Here is a 24,985-nt window from a genome sequence, read left to right on the forward strand (position 1 = left end):
GTAGTATGAAAATATTCTGTTTCGAGTAGAATAGATTGCGGAGGCTCCGGGAAGTCGAAGGTTGCAGTTATAAATTGAAACTCCCTGCCAGAATAAAGGGAATTGTAATATCGAATAAAAATTCTATGGTGAAAAGAGAATAATATATCCTGACTGGCAAAGAGAATGTACATAGGCGCGCTCAACGTGCCCCAGAATCACCCCGATCGATGCACCGCTGAAAACTATAAATTATACCCTTCAGAGCAAAGAATAACTTCATCGCGAAAAAAAAAATAGAAATTTAATTGTTAAACCGAGGAAACTTGACAAAGTGGTACCCGTATATTTCGCTCGTCATTCATAATTACCATTATAAAATTACACTCCTGAAGGAAGGCTGCTCGGGAGACGTGTGCGCCGCACAGGCCTGCTACCTGCGTCTAATCTAAATTTTTCGATCCCACCGGGCGGGCCAGCACCCTGGAGCGGAACGCCACGACACCGTCGCGGGGATGGGGGAGGCATCGAAGAAAAAGGTGCACAATGCTACGAAATCACTTCATCGAAAGCCACGGCAGATGCTACCGCGAGGTGTGCAGGCCCCGGAGAGAAGGGCGACGGGAGGACGGGGATGCATCTCGGAGCTCTTCTTTTTTCCCCCCTGGCACACGCTTGCGGCTCGAAACCGGGGAAAAAATGCATTAATTTCCCTCCGTCGATAGCCTCCAACAGATGTCCACCGAAAAGGGACACGATTCTCTTTCTGTGACGGCGCACGTGCCACTTCCTTTTCATACCTCGAGCGAGGTGTGCCGCCAAGGTACGCGGTAATCTATCCGGGTGTTAATTTCACGCAATCGCGCATCGAAGACGAGCGAGAGATAGGGAAACGCTAACCATCAGTCGTCGAACTCATGAATCATAATCAGGCTGCAGGTACGACAGGGGTTTAACGAGGCAATCGGTCTCTTACGTGGAAGACATCGATTTTTTGCGCGCCCACTCTCGACACTGGGGACGGAGGTTCGAATTTGAATTGGAGTTTGTTACAAGACTCGATTGAAACTGTATGAAAATAAAGATACATATGTCCTAATTGTTCTTTTATTCAGATAATTAGGGATTCCAATGTTAATAATACGATAACAATTGCATTTGATTTGGAATTTTAGAGTGAGATATCAGTACTTGCTAAATTTTGGACTTATACTAAAGGGTACGATAATGTAAAATAAAAAACAGTTAATGTAAAGTAAAGAACTGTTTTCTTGCAAATACGATCTAATTGCTACTTCTCACTGCTTCTTGGACTTGGACGATCACGCCATGAAAGAACGGTCTCATTAAAACAGACGCGCAGTTCCTACGAAGCAACGTGGGCGTCGTATGCGCGATAAGGGCGTCGATGCCCGAAACTGTCGTCGACGATACGTGATCCGCGTTCGATTGTTTCCGTTTAAGCGCAAAGAGTAATTTCACGCAGGAAACAACTGGCCGCTGTTACGTGTCGAATTATCATTTTATTCTCGTTTCGCCGCGATCCCGTCCGCGCAACAGCTGTCAGAGCGCCGCTGCTTACGCGACGCGATTGATCGATCATGCGATATCGACTCGCGAGCGAGATAACGTCACCCGGGGAAAAGAGGAACCGTATCTTCGCGTGTGGACCCTCGTGATGGTCAATGGGCATCGTCGAACCGCGTACCCCGAGTGTTTACGCTCACGAGCATCGATAAACCTGGGCGACATATGTGTTCGAAACTGTAGAACCTCCAAGGGTTGAATGGAACACTCCCGTGCGTTTTGTTTGCCAAAATACTGGGGGCAGATAGGGGCGGGTGATACGGGCAATTCGGCCCAACGATTTCCAAGAAACTTTCAAATTGTTTTTGTTTGCAGTTGCATTGGAATGGCATCGATGCTTGGAGACAATCTGTTGGTCTTCGTCGAGGTTATAAATCAGACTTTTTAATTATACAACATTTTTTCCACTCCTCTAAAATATCAACCCTTAGTTTCAAGACACCAAGTTACTTATCCGTCAAATTCGAAACGATTCTTTTTCTTTAATAGAAACCAGTGTACCAACGCCGAGAAGGCTGACCTGCAGGTTGAACGAGCACTCCTGGTCGTTTGCGCCAAATATTGTCTCGATCTCTGTCGTGGAAGGGTTTTGGGCCCGCGACGTCTGTTCCGCTCGAGTCGCGTACATGTGCGTATCGGGGATGAAGAAGGAACGATAGAGGGAAGAAGAGAGAGAGATTCCAGCAAAAATCTAAGGAGGAAGGGAGGGGGAGGGTCGAGGGCCCAAAGGAAACACATGCCAGGAAGGCTCGTGCCACGACGATCTAAGCCGTATCTCGTGAGGTTGCAGCTGCCACTGCACCACCGCCGCAAATTGCCTCTCCCTACCGTCCCTGCCACCCTTCGTGCCCTGCCCAGATAGTCGGGACACGAAGTCGGGGCACCGAGAGGGGCCTGGCTTCCTTAAAGCGAGCCGAACACCGCCGACTCCTTGCATCGGGTCTCTCGGAGCCTCGCGAGCCACCGTGGGGCCCCTCGCGTCCAGATACCAGCGGCGGTGGGGGGAAACGGGCCCGTGGAAGGGGTCCGTGGGTCCTAGGGCGGCGTGCTTCGCACCTGGAGCCTCGAAAAGAGTGCAGAAACGCTGCTTCCCCGTGGAATCGTACCCAGAAGACGTGATTCGCGAAACCCTCTCGATGGGATACTGGATAAGAAACTTAATACGATAATACGATTAATAATTGGAATCTGATTTACAGAGATGGGCAAAACCCTAGACTTCGAATAAATCTAAAGTTTGCCGACGTGTTTGTCTCGTTTCCTTTTTTGGAAAATATTCAAAAGAGGAAACGAGACAAACACGTCGACAAACTTTAGATTTATTCGAAGCCTAGGGTTTCGCCCATCACTGCTGATTTATTTTAGAAAGGGGACCTCTTCGATGATTGCTCCTTTCTGGTTGCTCTCTATTGTTATTGTATAGTACATTTCACATCAACTTAATTTCAGTATTTATCCAACGATGACATTTCTTGGGCTAGTATATTTCCTCATCCTCGTCATTCCCTTTTGAGAGTTGGTTCCACGCAAATAATTCTTCCTCGATGGAAAACGAGATTCAACCAAAAAATGAACGAATGCAAGCCGAGATCGTGACTTGGATCCCGAGAAAAAGCGTGTTTCCGTCGAATCGGAGCCCGTTTGGCTGGAAAATCAATCGACGGCACCACTTCGCGCGGTCGGGATGAGAACCCGCTGCGCTGATATATTTTGGCAACAGGGTAACGAGCGCAACGGGCGGGACAGAGAAAGAAATTGGCCGCGAGAGGAGGAAGAAGAGGGACATGGCTGGCTGAACAAATTCGATCGTTGTCGGCCGTTTGACGGCTATTGGGCAGAGAGATATATTCAGTTACCGGGTTTAACACGAGCCGCGCGTCGTAACACGATAACTGCTCGCTCTGTCGTGGTCCCCCTAAGAGCCCGCAGAGCGACGAGCACTAACGACTCTTTCGTATGATCGAATTTTCGACTATCGAATATTCATCATTGGAACGACGCGAGGGAAAGTTCCCCGCTTCCTTTTGATACGAGTCGACCGACTACCGAACTCCTCTTTCTTCGTCCGAGTGTTCGCTGCGAGGACACCGGCGTCGTTTAATGGCTCGTCCACCTGTTAATCGAACTTTGGGATGTTTCAATGAAATCCGATGAAAGGACGATTATGATAACGATTCCACGGTAAATTCACGGGAACGTCCCGCGAGTCGAACTCGGGGTGGCACGAAGTTTGCACGGAACCGTCTTTATCCCGCGCCGAAACTCTCCTTTACCTACGGGAGTGGCTCTCGAACGGTACTTATGCCAGCTATTCGCCCTTCTTACAGGACTGCCGGGTCGTGAGAGGTGCTGCACCAACCCCAACCTCCTCGCGGCTGAACGGAGGAAGAAGTAGCCGGGGGTTATTGCCGGGGCCGATGTCATTTTCTCTCTGGTGGCGAAAGGCTTGAGGGAAAAGTGGTGGCAGGAAGAGGTGAAGGAAGGCTAGAAGTGACTGCGGAGAAACACTTAGTCCCCGTCGCGTTTAATGTACGTCAAAGGGCTGTCGTTCTCGTCATCGAGCTTCTACTTCGTCGCTATTTAACGTTGTCTCTGCTGCTGAAGATGCCCTGGACGAGATAACCGATGAAAAACGCCGGCCCTAACAACCTCGGAGTTCCACGTCGAAGGAGGAGTAACCTCTTGCGCTGGAACGTCATCGACCGTCGTAGGAGGCGGCGAGGGTGGATGACGCGAGCGACAGGATTAAAGGGATCGGCGATGGCCTCGCGGATGGCTCTTTGACCGCCCTCGACGCGCTCGGCCGAGCCATCTTGCGCCCACACGGGGTGGTTTAGAACCTGGGCTAGATTATAACTCTGTTTTAAGCGAGGGTGCACGGAATGGCACACGAGGGTTGCATTTTATTGCAGAGAAGAATTCTGTGCGGATTAAAAACTCCTTTATCCTGTGGTACGACCTTTCTCTAAGAGTATCGAGCCACTTGCGGAGTAATCCTTGCATTCGAATGATTTTTCATAGAATTTGTAAGAATACACGTGTACGACGCTGGATATGTACATAAACACACGAGTCACTTATCGTGCAGGTGACCGCGAGTGGCGCTCACGAATCAATTTTGGAAACCGGCAGTTTGTTTAAGTTGGGCCAGTCTTTATCTTTGTAATTTTTGTTTGGAAGTACCATCGGTTTGACCGTTTAGTTTGTTTTCTTTTCTTTGTTTTTACGCATGTATGCAGCGTTATTATTATTTCGAGTTATGAAAAGTGCGTGACTGGAATTAAAGACCAGATTTTTGTTGAAGATATCTGTGCTCAGTTCATTCGTGTTAAACCCCATCGTCCTGAGACTGTTTCCTTACAAATTATAAATATTTTTTCTGTACGCTCTAAGAAGAATCGTACCGTAGAACAATACATAATTTTCCCCCAAGTCTTTCCTCCATCTTCGGTCCGTTTCACAGAAAGCCATAGCCGAGAGCACGTTTACTATAATCAGCCCGTAACCTGTTTGGGGAACGCGTGCGCGCATCCTGCGGCCCCAGAGCATGTTCGGACACGTTCTCCATCCGCTTGTATCCGCGGTCCTCGGCAAGGACTCGTCTCGAAATCGCAAGAAGAAAAGGATGTCCTCCGGACTACGTTCAAGATGGGTTTAAACCGTCTCATATAAGAAAGTATCTCTCGTCGAATGAGGTCACGTACCTTTGAATCTTTTCAAATGCATGGCCGGATACGTATCCGTAGATCTCTCCAGCGAACCTTCCGTGCCGGATATTTCCGCCCTGACTATTTTACCCTGGATTGCTCCAGTTCCGTGAACACGTAGTTTCATGCAACTTTATGCGCTCTGCTAGGTTATATTTATGCCGTGCTTCTCACTTTGCATGCCAGTCCGAGGTGAATGGAAACGGAGCAACGTATGCACCTACTCCCTGATCGCCAATAAAGAAGACCAAACACACCGCTCATTTTTAGACTGGTTATCGACCGTCTACTCGTCCTTTGATGATCGGTATTGTTATTGTTTATTATAGAGGAGATGAATTGGTCAGGATAAGATGCAGGTGCTAGAATGCAAAAGAGAAAAGAAGAGGGAGATGGTGTAGCATATAAAGTGCTATGGAGAATATTTTACGTGGTTCTAGGTGTCTTTAGTCCAAGATATATCTGTATATCTCTAGATGACTCAAAATTCTAAACTTCACGTTTGGAAGGGAATCCAATGATCTCAATTCCTAATTACACATTGTTATGAACACAAGCAAGCATTGATTCCCCCAAGTACACAGCGTTAACTCTCGCTTTATAATCGAATATTTCAGCCAACCGAAGGCGCGGATCTCGGGGAGCACTTTCTCCCGGCGGATCCGACAGGGAGGAATTAATGCAAGGATATTTTTCCTCGGGTGGTGGCGCGTAGCGCGAATTTTTTTGCTCATAAGGGGTCGAAGACGCGGGAAGACGTCGACGAGAAAATATTGCCCACTCGAGGAAGAAATTCCCGACACGAACGAGAACCGTCCACGGATTGCTCTCTTTCACGATGAAACAGGGAGGGGTGGCTCTCCAGTCTGTGCGCCGGAGGTGAAGAGAAAATCGGAAACGTCGCCGCGAGAACGCCCTTCGAAATGGTCGTTACCGGGGCCCTGCTGATTATCTCAGGGCGGACGTCATTTCCGCGTGGGCGTATGCCTCCAGGGGGCAAAAGGGAGAGTCGATGGGGGGGGGGGGGGTCTCTCTCTCTCGCGGCACCCCCTTTCTGCCATTTCAGAATCAGACTCGTCGATTGCCAGACTCGACAGCTGGGGTAGATTTTTCGAATTCCAGGTGGTGCCTATTTCCTACGGTCTTCCGGTGGAAATTCATCGATCTGTTTCTCTGACACCGTACTGGATACATTCGACGGCGCGAGAAGAATCGACGAATTTTCGACGAGGTAACGGGGCGCAGACTCCTAGCACTTTATGTTTTACCAGTCTTGCTTCTGAACTTCATAATTCTACCTGCCTTTTTCTACCAATCCCGTTTATTGTTCTAGACTTAACCCTCCTCTTCTACGCTCGGGTCAAAACCGACATATTAGTTCCATCGTTAGGTTCTGCAACTGTTAAGACTGAAATCATCCAAAGGTTATGAATAAAAATTAATTTGGTTTTAAACAAGAAACGTAGGAGGGTTGACGAACTTATTTCCTGCTTTCGTTAATTGCAATTAAACAAATTTCTTAAACCAGGGATACTCCCTCTATACAACAACAGAGCTCAAAGAAAAAATAGGAATCGTGTACAAAAATTAATTTGTAAATTGAAATCCGAATGTAACCGTGACGTTTAAAGATGACTCCAAGAGTTGAATACTGCCGTAATTATCTACCAAGAGGTAACAGGTAAGTAAATCTGTATATCGAAAGATGGACGAGGAAGAATTAGAACGATAAACAAGCTCGATAATCACAGTTTTGTCGAGTACACGCGTACTCGAAAGGGGATGTCTACGGGCATCGGTCGTCGATCGCTACAGCGTATATTTTTTCCGTCCACCCAGTCGGTCGATGGGCGCCCCTAAAGCGGCACCCAGAGGGTGCATCGGAATCGTAGAGGTTCGAGGGTAACAAACGCGAGTAAAATGGATAAAGGCTACACCTGGCCTCCGGATGGTCGACGGCGGCACGCGCTGCTCTCTCCCTCCCCTTTCTCTCTCTGCAGATAGGTCTCGTTTTCCCCCCCAAATGTACACACCTGCCCCTCACCGACACGCATGCACGTCGTTACGACTGTGCGCGCGGCCGAGGATCGTAAATGCACACGGATTACTCCCGGCGATGCCAGTGGCATGGAGGATAGAAACAGAAAGTGGAACAGGGAGCGAGGAGAAAGACAGTACCGCAACTAGAACACGGTTGGCCCCGATGCCATTTCGACCTATCGTTTTTTCTGGAACACCATTTCCGAAAGTCTTTTAGACGTGAAACACGTTTCGTGATACGTTTCGAGGGAACGCTTGCCCGTTTTTAGGAGAAACGAGGTTTATTTCGGAAGACGATCTTGACCGCAAGTTCAGAGACGATTAAATTAGTCAAAAATCACGAAGTGAATCAGTCGAAGTCACATATCGTTGAAGCTATATTCTACGCGAGTAGAATGGTAGTAGATTTGGATTTACGAAGCAATCTATTTTTCCAACTTTTTTTTCTTCTCCACCGCGACTACTCAAAGAAATTATGTAATAAATCTCGCGGAATCCACAATACGATACTCTGGCTTTCATCAGCGCGAGCGTTCGCGACACAGGAAAAGCCGTCGAGAGCGGGAGGGAGGGGGCAGAAAGCCTAAAAGCCGGCTGCTGCAAACGACGACACTGTTCTCGTAGCTGTTTCTGTTGCTCGTCGCTTCTGTTTGCAGCTTTCTCCTCGCGAACTTTGCCATTTCAACGATGCACCCTTAATCCCTTTTCTGTTACCGCGTCACTGAAGAAGTTGACGTCTGCGCCCCCTTTGAAACTTGCCAGCAAGCAACTTCAGCGTTCCGCGACGAGGTAGCTCCCCGCGGCTCGTAGAAACAATTTCGAAATTGTTCACTGAGTAACTTACGGAGACGAAACTGAAAAAAAAACGAGGCGAAAGGTCCAGGGGAAGACGAAGGAAATGGAACTCTCCCGCGACGAGGATACTTCCAGTTCATTTAGGGGTGCGACTGGTTCAGAGGCGAAAGAATCGAGTTTTCTCACGTTTTCTTGAAGCTTCTTGGATACATTTTGCTATAGAATTAATAATGGAATTGGAATGGAGTTAGCGTTGTTACAGGACTTTGAAATGAAGTTGATGGGGGGCTCTAATTATGAATTGGAACTTTAAAGCGTTTGTTCTCGAAAATACATTTCGAGCATTTTTATACTAAAAGAGTACAATTATTCTTCAAGGTACCACCAGTTTGTTATTTTTAAACGTTTATTCATGGTATCCTAAATTATGCCACAAAGACCCCATATCGAGTGATTTCAATCAACTTTGATCCTTCATGGAAGCTCAATCCGCAGATATCAACCCCACTATTCTATTCTTCCTCAAAAAATACCGTTTGTATAATAAAACCATGCGAACCACTAAAAACTTCAAACACCTCTATTATTTCGCCTGAAATAAACTCCCCCTCGAAAAATGCTTACTTTTCAGTCGTTTCCCCAAAAATCCCCGAACTACCCTCTTAATTTCCCTCGGCGTCGAAGAAAGCGTCGATAATGGCGTGTCAGAAAGCGTCGCGGAAACCCCTTCCCCCGAAAGGTAAATTACACGTGCAATTTCTCTCCAGGTGACTAGACATCCGTGGACTTTTCCCCGCGAAAACGCAAAGTTTCGGCCGTGTCGCGTTCCACGCCTAGGTGGTAGCAACAGTGGCGTGTGTAATTGGCGGGGGACCACATTATTAAAAGTTTCCAGGTTGGGCGTGGATCTGATCGCCTCTCGTCGTGCGACAGCCCCGAGTTTTCGACCGTTTGCGCGTTATCGCGAGAGAGGAGCGGCTCCTAATGAGGTGAGGGACCCTTTAATGACCATTTTCCGCGGCAGATGCTGGAACGTATCGTGACGTCAATCGATCCAGCGCTGCCACACGGGCACGTCGATGCAGAGGCTACCTGCGTGCCCCGTACGACGAACTGGAGAAGGAAGAAAGGAACGCCGGGAACGTGAAACGACAGGAAGGAAGAATAAGACGGGCAGATGGTCATAGGGCGAAGGGCACGTGCCCCTAGACACCAACCTCGCGATTCTTTTTTTGCTCGAGGAACTTCGACCCCGGATAATTACAGATCCCAACGATCTATTAAAACGTTCGACGAGTGGGCAATTCTATTTTTATTTATTTATCCATTCGATGACTTTATACGGGGTTGTCAAGTGAAAGGGACGTGCCGTTGACACTGACAGGGACTCGATGTTAACGCTCGTCGTTACGAAAGAATATTATCGCGAAGCATTCTATTCGAAGCGAAAGAAAATTAATTTAGTTACGATGTAGATTGATCTATTGAATTTTTTTTTCTTGTAGCTTTGAAGTGAATTAAATCTGAAGAAAAACTTGGAGACTTCGAGAGACTCCTACTATTTTTCTTTTCACCTGGATGTATGATACTACAGCAATCGTGATCCTCGTATCGATACGAGTTGAAATTTTTCTTCAAGAACTATTTATCTTGCTCTATTTATGCCGGAGTTTTCGTCACTTCCTGCTCGCTGATCCTGGAATAGGAAGATGCATACGCTCGTTGATCTAACACGCTTCGGCGCGGTATGACCGTTGGAAGCGAAGAACGGAGTCGTTACGCGTTTAACGATCGCGCGGGATAAACTGGTATCTTTAAACTTCTTTTTCCTGACGTCCATTATAGTCGAACAAAGTTTGCCCGTCGGGCACACTCCTGCCGTTTGCAAAACCATCGCTAATAGTGTTGCTCGCGAGCCAACGGGTATATATATATTCGAGTATTGCCAGTTAATGTCATAAACATTCCCAGTGTCGAGCGTTCGTTTTAATATCTAATATTTACCGACAGTTATGCGCGTTATATTGACGGTACCTTGTTTAATATCGAGCCGCCCCGCGATCGAACGCGCCTCGATATTTGCGCAAGATCGCTTTTCACGCTGAAATTCACCGCGTTATTGCTCCTCTTTTTTTAATTCACTCGTATCTCCGTCTTACGGCATACTGCATACGCGATATTCGATTGTTTACGCTCGGATGTTGACGTCAATGTCTAGCTAAATCCCCTTTCCTAGTATTTCCGAGAAACGTGGAGAACAAACAACTTGGAGAACGTTCCTTCTGTGGAATTATTTGATTAATCATACACACGAATGATAGAAAGATGAATTTCTCGTTAATGGTCTGGATTGCAAACAGAAGTAGGAAAGAGCGTTGTTGCATTTCGTTCCACATGCTTAGAAGACCGTATTCGAACTTATAACCAGGCTCCGTGTTTCTTATTAAGTAAACGTACCATTACTTTATAAAGAAAAATTATAAAACTCGAACCTTCTTTAACTCGTTTGCATCATACGAAAATGTGGAAAATTCGTACTTATCTCCAGTATTTTATTTGAATTTAATGATGGAAACGGGTTAAAGAAAACTTCGAGTAAATATTTCTGTATAAACTACGACTATAAACGTGTGAATATAAATTTCACAGAATTGATTTCTACGCCTAATAAAATTCGCTGCATATTTATTCGAGATTAAAATTGAGAACAGAACACACGAGAGGGCCCGATGTACCAGAATTCGCCATGTCCCCGATCCTAATACCCGGGGGTAGCAGACACGTTCATTTTTCAAGTCCTCTAAACCAAATCACGAAATTACCTGAACGTAAATCGAAATCGCAAATACCCGTGGTAATACCCTAATCCCGGTTTATTGGGCCTTCCATCTCTCCCCCCCGTTCGTGGCATCCGTGTGTGTTCGTGTATTGAAAGCTGGAGCGAGCAGCAACCGCGATGAAAAAGCCCAGGACGACAATCGGAAAATTGTGCCATCTGGTCGAAGGCTGCGTTCACACCGAACAATGTCTGCATTATCTGCTCTCCGCAGCAGAAGAGGCATGACGTGGCAAACGCTCGCCGCGACAGACATGATCGACTAGTCATTCGATGACTGCGCGTCCACGGATCTAGTTCTAGCGGCTAGCTGGCGAAAATATACGCGATTCATGATTCTTGGATGGAATTTTCACGCGCTAATCGAAAATAGCGGGGTAGAACGATTTTTCTTTGCGGGAAGACTCGATTATACTTTGTCAAAAGTATCGAGTAGCTAAGGGTAACTAATCTGGAATGGGCCTGTGAATCATTTCCTGTAGTTCAGAGGAAATGATTGCATTGAGTAATAAATAAATACCTCAAAGTAAAATTTCCAAATCAAAGCTATACAATCATATTATTACGCTTTTCTGAAAATATCTTGGAAAAGTTTATTCAGCTACGACAAATTTTACTCTAACATTGGAAAGTAATGATAAAAATAATTAGAATAAAAAAAAAAAAAAACACACACGACAAATATTTGCCAATTTCAATGGAACTTCCAGAAGTTTCTAGGACTGTACTAATAATTTTGGGAGAATGACGGAGTCGTCTCACGTGTCTATAGCTAAAAAAGAAAAAAAGATGTAACAGAAAATTTGTGGAAATATCGAAACCCGTTAAAACAAACGACGCGTCCACACGATTAGGTCCACTTTCGAGGAGTGGTGTCGTTGACGACATCGTCTAGACTCGTTGCAGACGTGACCTAAGGTCCGGATTAATTTTAGCAGTATTTTGTTTCGTCCGTCTCGTGTACAGCAGACCTAACCCATCGGCTCGCCAGGAACCCGTCGGTATTCCAGAATATTTCGCACGTGCATGACGCGCGACGTCTTTCGCAGAAACGCATCTTGGCGCCAAAAGCACGCGACGCCTGATCAGACGTTTTCCCCTTTCTTCATGGAAGAGAACATTTCGCGCGGTCGAGAAAAAGCAACCACCTTTCGAGCGGAACCCGACATACCTAAACGGACGTTTTGCTAATTGAAATAACGTTTCTCGACGAAGGGAACCAGGAACATTCTGATTGCATGCGAGCTTTCCCCTGGTAGTAATCGGAGACCGTGTGAGAGATCGTGCGCGGTTACGAAGCACGACTTTAATTACACGGGGCCGGGTGCTCTTGGCACCTGTGAAAAGTCCAAGCGGTCCACCAAAGAGATCCGTAACGCTTTCATAGCTGAGAAATAAACGACGAATACGATTAGCGCTTCGTCTTTCACCGATAGTTACGCAGGCCACACGCGGGTCGAGATAACGCGACGTCGAAGATAAGATTCAACTAAAAGCAACCATTTACACGACAGTTTGGGTTACTAAACACGGGCAAAATTTTATTACGCAATTAACAAGTTGAATAGGAAGTTCGTGAGGAATTTAAATTGATATTCAAAACGATATTCTCGTCAATAATATTTTCAGTATAAAGAACCACTCCACAATAAACGTCGTGTATTGAATAACTCTTGGTATGTTTTTTTTTTTATTGAACAAGAATTGGAATCTGAATTACGTTGGACAAATTGTTTTCCACTTTGGACCAATAACCAACAGCAGATTATTTATGCTGTTCGATGGAATAAACGTCGAGAATAAATTGCTGTACGGAGTTTTAATTTGTCATCTGTTATTGGAATAAAATTTTGCCTATCCCCACGAGTTAACACCGCACACTCGCCTCGTGGAACTGATCGCACTGGTCGATTCTAGCCAGGGAACTATGTTCCGTGCGGCTAGATCAAGATCAAGTTGAATCGGAGCAGGACGCAGAAACACGCCGCGCGTACCGATACTCTCCTTTCTTTCGTTACGGCTCGCAAAACGCTCACACGCGTCTTCGCCGTGCATAAATCAACTGTGTCAATTAAGGGACTTGCGAAATGGTTGAGAAAACTAGACCGGGCCTGCAACTATTCCAACTGTTTAATATTCGAGCGTTCTACGGATACTCCAGGACAGGTATCTTTTGTGTACCGAATTAAATTACAATGGGTTTTTTAATAGTTAAAATGCACCTCAAGATTGGTATGTTAACACTTTACCGACCGGCAGTGTTTGGATATAGATGTACTTAAATTTAATAATATTGTTCAGTTTTATAACGTTAGTATTATACAAAATTTATTTTATCCATTAGAATCGTTTCGTGAATTATATTTATATAATATTTCATAATTCATATAATAATGGGAGCATACAATGAGATCGTACTATTTAAATAGTAAATAAGAAAGTATTGTTCGTCACGGAAAAGAGACGATTAATAGGCTAGGTCGGTAAAGTCTTAATAATTAGACGTACGATTGGGTTAAATCATGAAAAATATATATACTACAGGTAAGAGTTAAATTAAGACCGTCTAAAAAAATAGTTCTCTATTCAAACAATCAACTACTCGATTAGTCCAACATTTCAATAACGTTCCAATGGTGCTCGAACTATTTTTGCCAAATATTTAAATGCCAATCTACCTCCGAGAATGATAGTCTATATCGATGTTAGCCCCGATCTCGTTAACGTTTCGCTGCAATCGATCGCAAGGTTGCCGATCGACTGAGAACTATTTCCCAGCGATTACGGAATCGATGAAACCGACGTTAAATTTCGCTGTACGGTCTATTTAACCGCGACCATAGGTGCACCTATGTTCGTTCCAAAGTTCGCTCATCCGAGACGAGACCAAGGGGGAGAAGGAGAGAGAGGGAAATTGGGGTAGAGTGTGAAAGAGAGGGAAATCGTGAAGAATATATAGGAGAAGGAAAGGGGAGAGCCAAGGGAACGTAGAAAGGAGAGAGAAGCGAATGACGTTGACCTCAAACGAGGCGCCTGGCAGTTGGACGGTGCAGGAAGGGAGGACGCGACGCCGCGCGCCGCGACGCTGACGCACCGTGTATATTTGGCTAGGGTCCGCCACGTCCGATCGTAGTAGTTCTTTCCGCGGTAGATAATCTCGAATGACTACTATTCTCGATATCCTTTCCGTCATAACGTCGCGAATACTGCCTACAACCAGGTTTCATTTTTCTGAGGGGAAGAGAAATGGTAAATTTGAAGTAACTTCTGTTAGAAACCAATAATTGGTGTGATTCCTCTGAGGAAGTTTAACACGGCAAATCAACCAGCAATAATCTTTGTTTAGGCTTAATTTCTTTGGAACTCGAAGTGTCGATAAAATGATTTTCGGTGAGGCAAAGGGTGACCTGATTCTCAAATTAGAGCTCTCATTTTCGAAGTCAATATAAGATTAGCATTCGTGGTTACAGAATGCTAAGAAAGCATCTCGACTTGCTATTAGATACCAGAAAAAAAGTCCTCGAGTGCAAAGGGTGAACGTCTACTTTCTTGCAAGTCCAAGAGTCTCCATCTTGCAAATGGTACGAGGATGAGACTGACAATCTCAGATAAACTTACTCTGCCAAGGCTGAGTATCTGAATCTTCAATCGAAAGCCATCTTTTCCAGACGACCAAAGTCGCGAGCGAAAGCTCCCGATGGCCGAGGTCGTTAAACAAATAAGAACGAGAGAAATAATTCGCCTCGACTTTCGCGGACGTTTGGACGACGACGCGTTTCCATTAGAAACTTACCTGCGTCTGAACTACTTTTTTTCCCCCCTGTCTCTGTCAGAGACAATTCTAATGGATGCGATTTTCTTCTGGGACTCGGGGTTACCAGCGAATGAATTCGCCCGGTCCTGTAGCGTTCGACTACGAACAAAGTAAAGCGAATGTAAAACGGCGAGGGGAGGAAAAACGGGCGGGCGAACATCTCGACCCGAAACTTCGGGGTGACTACACACGGGAGAGGAAGAAGTCGAGGGTTGGTAAGCAACGCGAGATTCGTTGTACGCAGAAGAAACAGCGACCGTCGACTACCGGCGCTTCGAGAATTTATGGACGGGGCTTCCATTCGGCATGGCGCATCCGCCCGGTGGTGCACGGTAAAAAGTCAAACCTGCACACGAGAGGACTTTCGGCATTACATTGTACAACGGAGCACGAGCCCCGTCGATGCAACGAATACGAGATTTTTCTTTTTCTCGTGTATGGAAATGAGCCGGCGTTTCTTTCATCGCAGCGAAGCTTATTCAATGTCTGCTTACGCGCACGTCATATTTCCCTCGTATCTCTTCCCGATGGCACGGTTGAACGTTTGAATAATTTTTCTACCATCTCCCTTAAACGTAATTTTCCACCCCTCCCCCGCCCAACACCACCCGCGCCTCCTTCCACGTTTCTTTCATATCTCGGAGACGTCGAGTGTTCTTCAAAGGACGAGCGACTCTGCCTTCAGCGCGTCGCGAACGGAAATTCGTTGGCTGTCTCGTGTTTGGATAATACCTAGCAGACGAAAGCAGGAAATTCGGAAACGCTCGAAAAATGATTTCCGAGTGTACTGCAAATAAAAGGGAAAAATATTATTTGCAGACACACGCAAGCGAGGGGTGGGAAAAATCGTCTGCCGTTATCGCGTGAACGGCCGCTAGCGAGACCGCGGTGGAAATATTAATAAACGCGTTGGTTTCCCGCCTGCGAAGCTGCGACCTGCGTTTTGCGTTGTATGGCGAAGTTATATGAAACTTGTTGAAAAACGAGAGGGCAAAATGTTACGTTACGTTACGTTGAATAATATCTTTTGTTTTCTGTGCCGGGTTGTGTGCTATCCATCAAGAGTTTGCAAGAACTTGTTTGTTTCTTCTTTGACACCACCGTGTAGGCTGCTTCGTTTTTCTTCTACCTTCCAGGTAATTTTTACACCGATCTCAACTTTTACGTTTTGAACTTGACGCGTACGCTTTTGATTAATCTCAAAGAAAATTCAATTACTAGATAAAACTGGCATGCAAGGTAGAAAGTTCTACGCTGTTTAGCGATTAAAAAAATGGAACAATTTGACGAATGACGAACAAATTAACGGACTCTATATTTGTTAGGATTCTAAATTATACAGCGCACAGTACTGAAAAGTAACCTAAAGAGTGTTTTTCCAATGTGGGTTCGTTCGGTTGGTCAGACAATTATCTTCTCGTTCGCTAAATCGTTACAGACGCCTCTAATGTTCCAGAAGCCACTGTGACTAATTCCATTCAGCTGCCATCTGATAATCCAGAACGTGTTGTCTCAGGTTATTTTAGCGAATCTACGCAACAGTGTAGTTGGTTTCATATTTGTGCAAGGTTTACGCCATGCTAAATTATTCTTGTAATACTTTGATGTTTGGTAGAAAGGCCTGAAGTCGATATTATATTCTCCTCGAGAGATGCAACGAATATCTAATCATGTTATGGGTGCCTAAAGCTGAATCTTCATTAGTTTCATACTACGTTTGCATTCTCGCCTTCCAACGAAATTATTAATAACGGTACACGAAACGTTTTTAAACTTGTTACAGTACAAAAGATATAATCTAGTAACAAGTCATAAAAACATAGACGATAAAGTTACAATCAAACTTGATGTGTAACGATGTTTCGTTACACGGTGTAGATCCGATTTAAACAAACTTTCGTTCGCAGCGATCGCTTGATATCTTTTTTATGGTCTCTTTCATGCAAACGACGCTAACGAACAATGTTCTGTGCTCTTTTTTATTTTTTTTTATACGGCCACACTCTTAAATTTTTCCGTATACATGGAAAGAAGGTGCGAATCAAGATTCGCAATTCAAATCTCTGGATGAAAGAAGAGCAGAGACGGGCAGAATTTTATTCGAATAATAAACCACAAATTGAACTATTTTACTCTTGACATTTTATTCTTATTTATTCAATTGTGGAAGCTTTCGATAAATGGATCGTAAAATCCTGATCATAAATCGACTGATAATATTGACTGTTTTATTGACCGAGTGGTTCGTTCTTGATCGAACAAACGACGAATCAAGAGTTGTTTATCTTTTACTCGTCGCCCGAAAGTTTTCATCCGAACAAGAGTTTCGCCCATCTCCGAGGAAGGGTAAACAAAGGGCTGGCACTCACCGTGTGGTGTCCATCGATACGTAGTGCTGCAATTGGAGAAGCTGCTCGTCCCCTCCGCCCTCGTCGCCACTTCCACCAACGTTGCAAATATCGGTCCCAGATGTGTTGGTACTCCGATTATCATCGACGTCATTGTCGTCGACTTTATCGGTCTCCATGGCTGCGCACACAATGTTACGATCACGTTTACTAAGGAACCTCGAATCGCATTTTTTCAGAATTGTTATCTTATCGTACTAACGGACAGTAGGAAAAGCAATATTTCGGTTCCTAGCAGAGGTATAATAACGATAACCTAGGTAGAACACGTTCGCAATGTAAACTTACGCCAGGGGCGAGCTTCTGCCCCGATACATAATATTTACGATCCTATTCGACGTAACTCGTATAGAGGGTTCTAGGAATTGCCTTTATTTTGATTTGTCTTTTAATATTTAGAAATTTATATATATATATATATATATATATAAATAATTTATTGTTATATATATATATACATACATAAAATGTAAGATTTTATGAATTAATATATAATAAATTTATGATTAATATGCATAAATATATTATCTAATTTAATATTTAAATACTCCTTCAAATGCAAAGATTTTACTTTTAGCAAAGAGACAAATTTTCGGTCGAGGTTAAGAAAATGAGGTACCCTCCGATCGGGCTGATTTTATTATCGTAGATAGCCCATGACCCTTAACTCCCCTCCGTCCTCTAGGAGTCAAAAACTGAAATAGTCTAAAAAGTGGCTCTTTGCATCGATCTCGGTGAGTACAAATTTTCAGACTTCAACAACGTATATATTAACCAAAACGTATATGACCCGTCCACTGCACAAATCGATCAACACCATAAAACAAAAAGTTGAGAAATGCGATGAAATAATGTACATTGTTTTTTAAAATTCTCTTTATAATGTAAATTCAAATAAATATTATAGAATGCACAAATACAGATGGAGAATTCGTCTAACGATATATAAAATTAGTAAGAAGGAATAGTAAAAAAATAATTGTCAGTAATGTTACGATTTCTATGTGACTGATGGAGTTAATCGATCGGTGCAGTGAACGGTTCATGTATTCATTGATAAGGACTCGGTAAAATTCCATCCAAACGATGCACGATCCGTTTGAGGCGACCAGCACAGGGATAATTCTATGCTCCAAACTGTCGTCACTTGGAAGATATCTAAGAACCTTTGTTCCGCTGAAGACGGTTAACCCTTCCGCGTTGCGCAAGTTGTTAAACTATTAATATCTGCGTCTCGGGGAAAGGTCAAGTTAATGTCGTTTGAAGCGGTTCGCTCGAATCCAGTTGTCTCGATGCGCCAATCGTGAATTCCCTCTGTTCCGCGCGGGCGAGAATTTCCCTGTATCCAAAGCATCGCGCTCAAAAGAAGGCTCCGTGTCTAACTAGCGTGTCCGTAACGACTCGTGACAAGAGTAGTAAGAAAGAGGTTCAAAGGAGACCGGTGCACGGGATAACCGGAGCTTTTAAACGAAGCGGTTAGAGCTTCTAAGTCCGCCGCCTTCTCGTTTCCTATCTTTCCGGCGTCCGCCTAGCTTTTCGTCTATTTTCCACGACGGCACTCATATCCCCCGCGACTAACGGGAATTTCTCTCTTTTCACCGTTTTGTCCGCGTTAGCGACGTCGACGCGCGTAAAACTCGTCGAGATTTTCCGCGAAAAAGAGCTCCACGGGGACTGTGCTTTTCTTGTGCGGTGCCGTGCTACTCGGAAAACGGAATAATTATTTTTCGCCACTTCCCTGGGTAGGAATTGATCGTTACGCTCTCGAAATGGACTACTAAGAAACCAAGAGGTACGTTTATCACGTTAGATGTTATATTGAGAGGAGAAAGTCCACGAGGAGGACGGTGCTTTTCTTACACCCAAAAGCGTACCAAGTACTTGTGTTAGTACCAAATAACTGGACTGTTAGTACTTTTCTTAAGAATTTAAAACTGTAGATTTTTACTGATAGCTGAGAGGCATAGGGGTAGTTCAGCATAACACTGTACGATTCAAATTTGGTAATGCTCGAGAACCCACAAAACACTCAGCATTTTCTGAATCACAAAGCACAAATATCAAAGATTTCACTGCTTCAAAATATTCCAAAGAAGTACAAAGACCTCTAGCAAGTCCGCAGCCTATTCGAGTACCGGATGCTAAATAAGAAAGCTAAGGATTATTGTTTCCCCCACAATTACCTCGCGCGGAGACTCAGCTCGAGTTCTGTTTCAATTTCGTGTCCGTTTCCCGACGCAACCGCCGCGAAAATGAATTTCATCCTCGTTTTCGCGCTCCTCGGGAACGGGACGAAAATGATCTCGGCTGCGGCGGCAAAACGATAATTTATAAGAGATCCGCGGGACTAGCGGTCTCCCCCGAGACATTTTTCCCAGCATTCTTAGCGGGCATCAAACGAGAAGGGGTAGACGGGGACGAGATGGAAGGGAGAGAAAGCCGAAGAGATTCTAGATGCCGGCCACTCCTGCGGCGCGCGAGTCCAGACCGAGTAGACCAGGGGGGTTGAAAAAAGGGTGCCAGAGGGAGAGGAAACGGGCAGGAAAACGGCAGTGAAATAGACGGAGGAAGGGAGAGGAAGGCTTAGAAAGAAAGCAACATATCGATCTCGCGAGGAGACTTCCGTCTGTCCGATTCTAGGCTCTCTTTTATCGTGACGCTCGATCGGATCGACCGTTCCGCCGACGAGCCCTTCTATCTGGAACAAGCAGCAACCCACCCTCTTCGAGACCACCCTTTCTCGCCGTCCGGCCCAGTACAGCCCCTTCTATCGGGCTGCCGGCATCGCTGCGTGGGAGGTAGGGGCTGGGCTCCAGAAACTCATTTGAATCACGTGGAACGGACGAGTCAAGTGTAGCCGTACTACGCGTATATGCGCTACTACGTAGTTAACGTTTCCGTTCTCTCTTTCCCTGCCCTCTTTCCTCGCCACCACCCCATTTTACAATTTCGGCTGACATTTCTGGATATTTATCGATTACAACGTCCCCGTAACTGTGTCTCGGCGACACGCGTGTTCTCGCCGATTCTTACCCAACCGTGGACCCTCCTCCTTTTTCATCCCTTAGTTAAGAAAACGGTCCTCGCGAGTTAGAGTCTACTCGTCGATTCGACTCTCGGGGTCTACGTCACGGACCTCGAAAATTTTCTCTTCTAGGTTTGGTTCGCGTAACGAATAGAGGGATTGGGTAGCAAACGGCGACGGGGCGCGATTACGAGGGGTGCCACCACGGGGATGAAGATGGTGGAACACACAGAGAAGGAGGGAAAGAGACAGGGCGGTGGGAGGGGGTGAGAAATGGAAGGAGAACGATAGAGGGAGAGTGTGGAGAGAGCAGAGGGGCGTGGCAAGATGAATGATCGCAAGACGCGGGAGTATTGATCCCGGGGACTGTACTCTGACTGTTTCTCTCTTTCGCTCCACATCTCTCTCTCTCTCTCTCTTCGGCATATATACGCGCGTACTCCCCCTCCCCCTCGACCGCCACACCACCCCACTCTCCCGTGGTCGTTTCCTCGCGCCCTCTTCCGCCGTTCCTCCGTGGGTCATTCCGTCTCTCTTTCTCGTTGTAGGAGAGCTTCGCACCCCTGTACCGGGTGGCGCGCCGGTTGGGTTCAGGGTCATGCGTGTGCACCCCTTTCGCCCGTGTCGGTTCCTTCCTTCCTTCCTTCCTTTCATTTCGGGAGGGAGAGAGGTTGCTCTCGGCGTCTGGATCGAAGTCGAAGAACCCGGAGGAGATCCTTCCTCCTCGCCCCGATACACGCAAACGGTCGCCGACCAGTTCCACGACTGCGACAGAGATCAACGACATTTTTGGCGCCCAACTGTATCCCGTCGTCGCGTTCGCCGCGGCGCGTCCATGACAGTAAAGGATAAATCCTGATCTCCTCGCCGCGCGACAAACCTCTACTCTACGCGTTCCTTTCTGCGCCCAAAATTCTCGGGAATTTTACGTTAATAATATCGAATGTCAAAGCGTCGTCCACGGTTGGAGAATCTGTTATCGAAGAGGTATCGATACCGCTCGATACAAGATTATAAATTACAGCCTGTCATCGATATTATTGATTCGATAGCATGGCCCCGTCGCTCCTGAAAATCCGTGCATATCGTTTATCACGTTTCGCGCGCACTCTGGGAAACCGAGCCTCGTTACGGATCGGTAATCTGGTATTTGCAGAAAATTACAGCCGCGTCTGAGAGCGTTCAATTGCGGCGACGGCGGTTCGTGGAAACACGGTAACCTTTAAACCGTATTCCGCGCACGGGGGCGCACACGTTACGCTAATTTCACTCCGGCCAAGTATTCGAATCAACGACGCGTCGTTCCATTCTGTTCGGCCGCGCGACGAGATCGGCGATCGTAATTTCGCGACGATCTGGGTAACAAGGCACCGGCGGGATTCTCGCCTTGCGAAAAACCGAATGCTCTCGGGTTTTTTCCCGTTTTCCATTTTCCCAATCCGGATCGCGTCGTATCGTGTTATCCCCCAGGATTGCCGCTCCGGGATGGGGGGATCAGAAATATCGCGAGAATCTGGAATCGTTGGTCGCTCGATTAACACGAGTGCCGCGGCGATTCAACGGTATTAATAACCGAAGCACAGGGGAAGAGAGATGGCGAACGGAGGGGCAGGGAGAGCCTCTCGCTGGAAACGAGCACGACAGACGTGACAGTCCCACGAAAAGTAATTACTACCCTCTTGTTCCAGCGCTTAATACGACGGGACGACCGTCTGGAATAACATTCCGCGCCCCGGTTGACACATTTTAAAAACTTCGCAGGATTAAAGCGTTGTCTCGCGGATCGTTAACGGCCCGTCGCGTCTCCTAAATTCCGCCACGCCTTGTACGAACTTGTAATTACTACGAGCCCTATCGCTGGCCCAGTCGAATCCCGCAGACGAAGGCAAATTGTATCCTAGAGAAGAAGTGGGGACAAATTGAGCAAAGAGTGTTTAAATTCTATCCCATCGATGGACAAGGTATCTCTAAAAAATTCGGTTGCTCTTGAGATTAAAGCACATTCTTTAAAACGATTCATCGAAGGCATTATATAGGAATACTTTGTTAGTGCTAAAGGGGACATAAAACTTCTCAGTCGAAACATCCATTAAAATTTACAAGCCTGCGGAACACTACCTATACACAACGAATATATTTCACAAAACGATATGACAAAATAATACTTTACGCATAAAATCCTCGTTTTCCTGAACACTTAAGTATATATTGTAGGAGTCTAAACGAAAAATAAGGCACGGGGATTCGAAGCCACGACCCTCGGATCCACAGTCGACCACTTTACCTACGCGACCAATCCCGTAGCCTACGTTTCGTGTTCTTATTTGACTCCTTATGGTTGGGTATGGAAGGCGCGGATGCTACAATATTTTTTTTCATATACCACTGGTCTCTAAATGTCTGTGGGAGGGGGGCCTTCAAGGGGTAACTGACACGAACCCCTTCTCGCCCCCGCCACGGTGATAGGGTTTCGCTGGTGGCTTGGGAAACGGGCGCATTTTAAAAATTTATGCCGGGTTCCGTGAACGCGATTAATCGTTAAGCATCGGAAATTAACGCAGGGCGCTCACGCAGGGACGCGCGCACCGGGGGCCCCTGAAGGCCAAGGAACATTTTACGTAATTAGTAGCAATTTCTCCGCACGGCGCCCCGAGGAGGCGTGCAATCAGGAAGGCATTGCGGCGATTGTGTTCACCTTCCGCTGTAAGCAGCAGCACGAAACGCGGCTGGTGTCTGGGGTACAATGTAACGTAATAACAGGTGGCACGGGCAACTGACGTAAATGATAGGTTAACGAGGGGAACCGATCGGGAAAGGGAAAGTATTCCGCTGGTTGGAAAATTTCCGCGACGTTTGTTTTGACGCGAACGTTTTTCCCGCGCGGCGACGATCGTCGGCGGCAAGCTCGATTAGAATGCTTAGACTTCGGACGGTCGGATCGATGACGAATCGTAAATTCTCGACGTTCTTACCGTGTCCAGGGTAATGCTCGGTACCATCGAGTATACAAGGTAAACGACGTGCCTTCGTCTCTCATGATTTATAATTCATACGCTCGTGGAAGGTGAGCTCCGATACGATAGACCAGGCCCTTTCCACGAGACATTAACGAGGAGTAAGTACAGTGGCGCTACGGGAACACGGAAAAAGAAGTTTGATATGTAGGTTGCCGCTACGAATTATTTAGATCCCTCGGTAAGGCTGCGACTCGCAACGCTGTCGAGGAAAAAGGGATTTACCCTCGTATGTGTGTGAATTAAACCGTGACTTTCCACCATGAATAAAGAGTACGAGCAGAGAAATATAGAAAAACAAAGCGTCATTTTACAGTACAAGTATCGAACTTGACATATAAATTTTTATACGAAGTAACATGTATTTAAATCTTGAGAAAAAATTCTTCAACTTTGGCTACGACCACTGAAACGATATAAACGAAGACAAAGTTGCACGAGGCTTCATATCGAATACAGAATAACCATAAATAAAAAAATAGAAACGATTTCGTGTAATCTGTTTCTAATCAGACACTCTCATCTAACTTTTCTCGATAAAATTAGCTGCTCCCCAACGATATCTACCAGACCCAAAGGACGAGAGGCAACCTTCGTAATTGGAAAGTGAAAAGTATCAACTGCGTTCTCCGTATTAATTATGTCGACACGAGTCCGGCTCGTAGTTCGTGTTGCGCGATACCGCACGGTGACGTCAACCACGTCAGTTTCCCACGATTCCCGATGGATATCCCGGGTTCGGATAATCGAATTTCGCGATGACGTCTACGAGAGGCAAGAGTATTGGTCGAAAGATACACGGGTCGGGCTCTATTCGCGGATGCCATTCGATGAATATTTATGTCGCCGCTTTTGGAACACGTGGTAAGTCCGAAATAAGGCGGACGCGACAATGATAGACCGTTGTATCGAATGGTATTACGTAACGACCGTTTTCCGCGCTCGTTAAGATAACAGAGGGAGTACCATTAACGATCGCAGGGTGAAACAATGAACGCGAATCGCTTCTGTCACGAGGAAGAACGTGAAAAAGTTTATCGGAACGAACGTGCGCGATAATGCGATCGTGACGCGGTTAAAGGAGCGTCGAACGATACATGGGAGCGCTTTAATTACGTTTACGAGAATAGCGGGCCGGCATTCATACGCGAAAGTAGCGGAAAACGATCAAGGATACGTCTGACGCGCGCGTGGACCATCTATGATAATTTATATGAGCTACGAGAATAACCGTCAGGTTTCCGTTTACGTCGCGGTGTAATTACGGCCTCGCAGATATAACGATGAACCCGTTACGGTGGAATCGGAGCTACGGGGGCTGAAAAAGCGGGATAAACAGCGTTTATCCGTTTTTCTTTTTTTTTCTTTTGAGATTAAGAAAGTTGATTTTATAATATAGTTTGTCTATGAGTTCTTCACGAGTTCTGCGACTTCCGAGTACTTCATTTATCAATAAATGTTACTGTCGGTTTGAAAGAAAAGAGTGTTTGGAGAATATTTAAGATATGTGTGCGCACGATAAAACGAAGTATGAAAAGATGGAAAAGCGTGGGTCTCTCGAGATAGATCAATAACAAACCATTACGGGCTCATCGAAGCATCAAAGAGACCGAGGCGCGGAGGTTATTCCGACGTAAATCCTTCAACGTTGAATCAATTCCTTTGCTAATTACCGTTGTCTCGCGCGGAAAGAAGGGACGGAGAAGAAAAGGACCGCGACAAAGCAGACAAGATCGATAACGGGAGGTCTCCTCGCGGACCATCCCGCTTTCGTCTACCA

At 45.8% G+C, this 24,985-nt stretch overlaps 1 protein-coding gene across 3 annotated transcripts in view; it reads right to left on the minus strand.

Annotated features, from left to right (window-relative positions):
- Positions 1 to 24,985, minus strand: part of LOC128884672 (serine/threonine-protein phosphatase 4 regulatory subunit 1-like) — a 163,869-nt gene that overhangs the window by 121,600 nt on the left and 17,284 nt on the right. For all 3 annotated transcript variants that reach the window (XM_054138185.1, XM_054138186.1, XM_054138190.1), the window contains one exon: positions 17,128 to 17,287. In XM_054138185.1, the coding sequence (XP_053994160.1) occupies positions 17,128 to 17,287 (160 nt within the window). The remainder of the gene's footprint in view (positions 1 to 17,127; positions 17,288 to 24,985) is intronic.

This window comes from Hylaeus volcanicus, chromosome 2 (genome assembly GCF_026283585.1).
Source record: "Hylaeus volcanicus isolate JK05 chromosome 2, UHH_iyHylVolc1.0_haploid, whole genome shotgun sequence".
In the NCBI taxonomy this organism is placed as follows: Eukaryota; Metazoa; Arthropoda; class Insecta; order Hymenoptera; family Colletidae; genus Hylaeus; species Hylaeus volcanicus.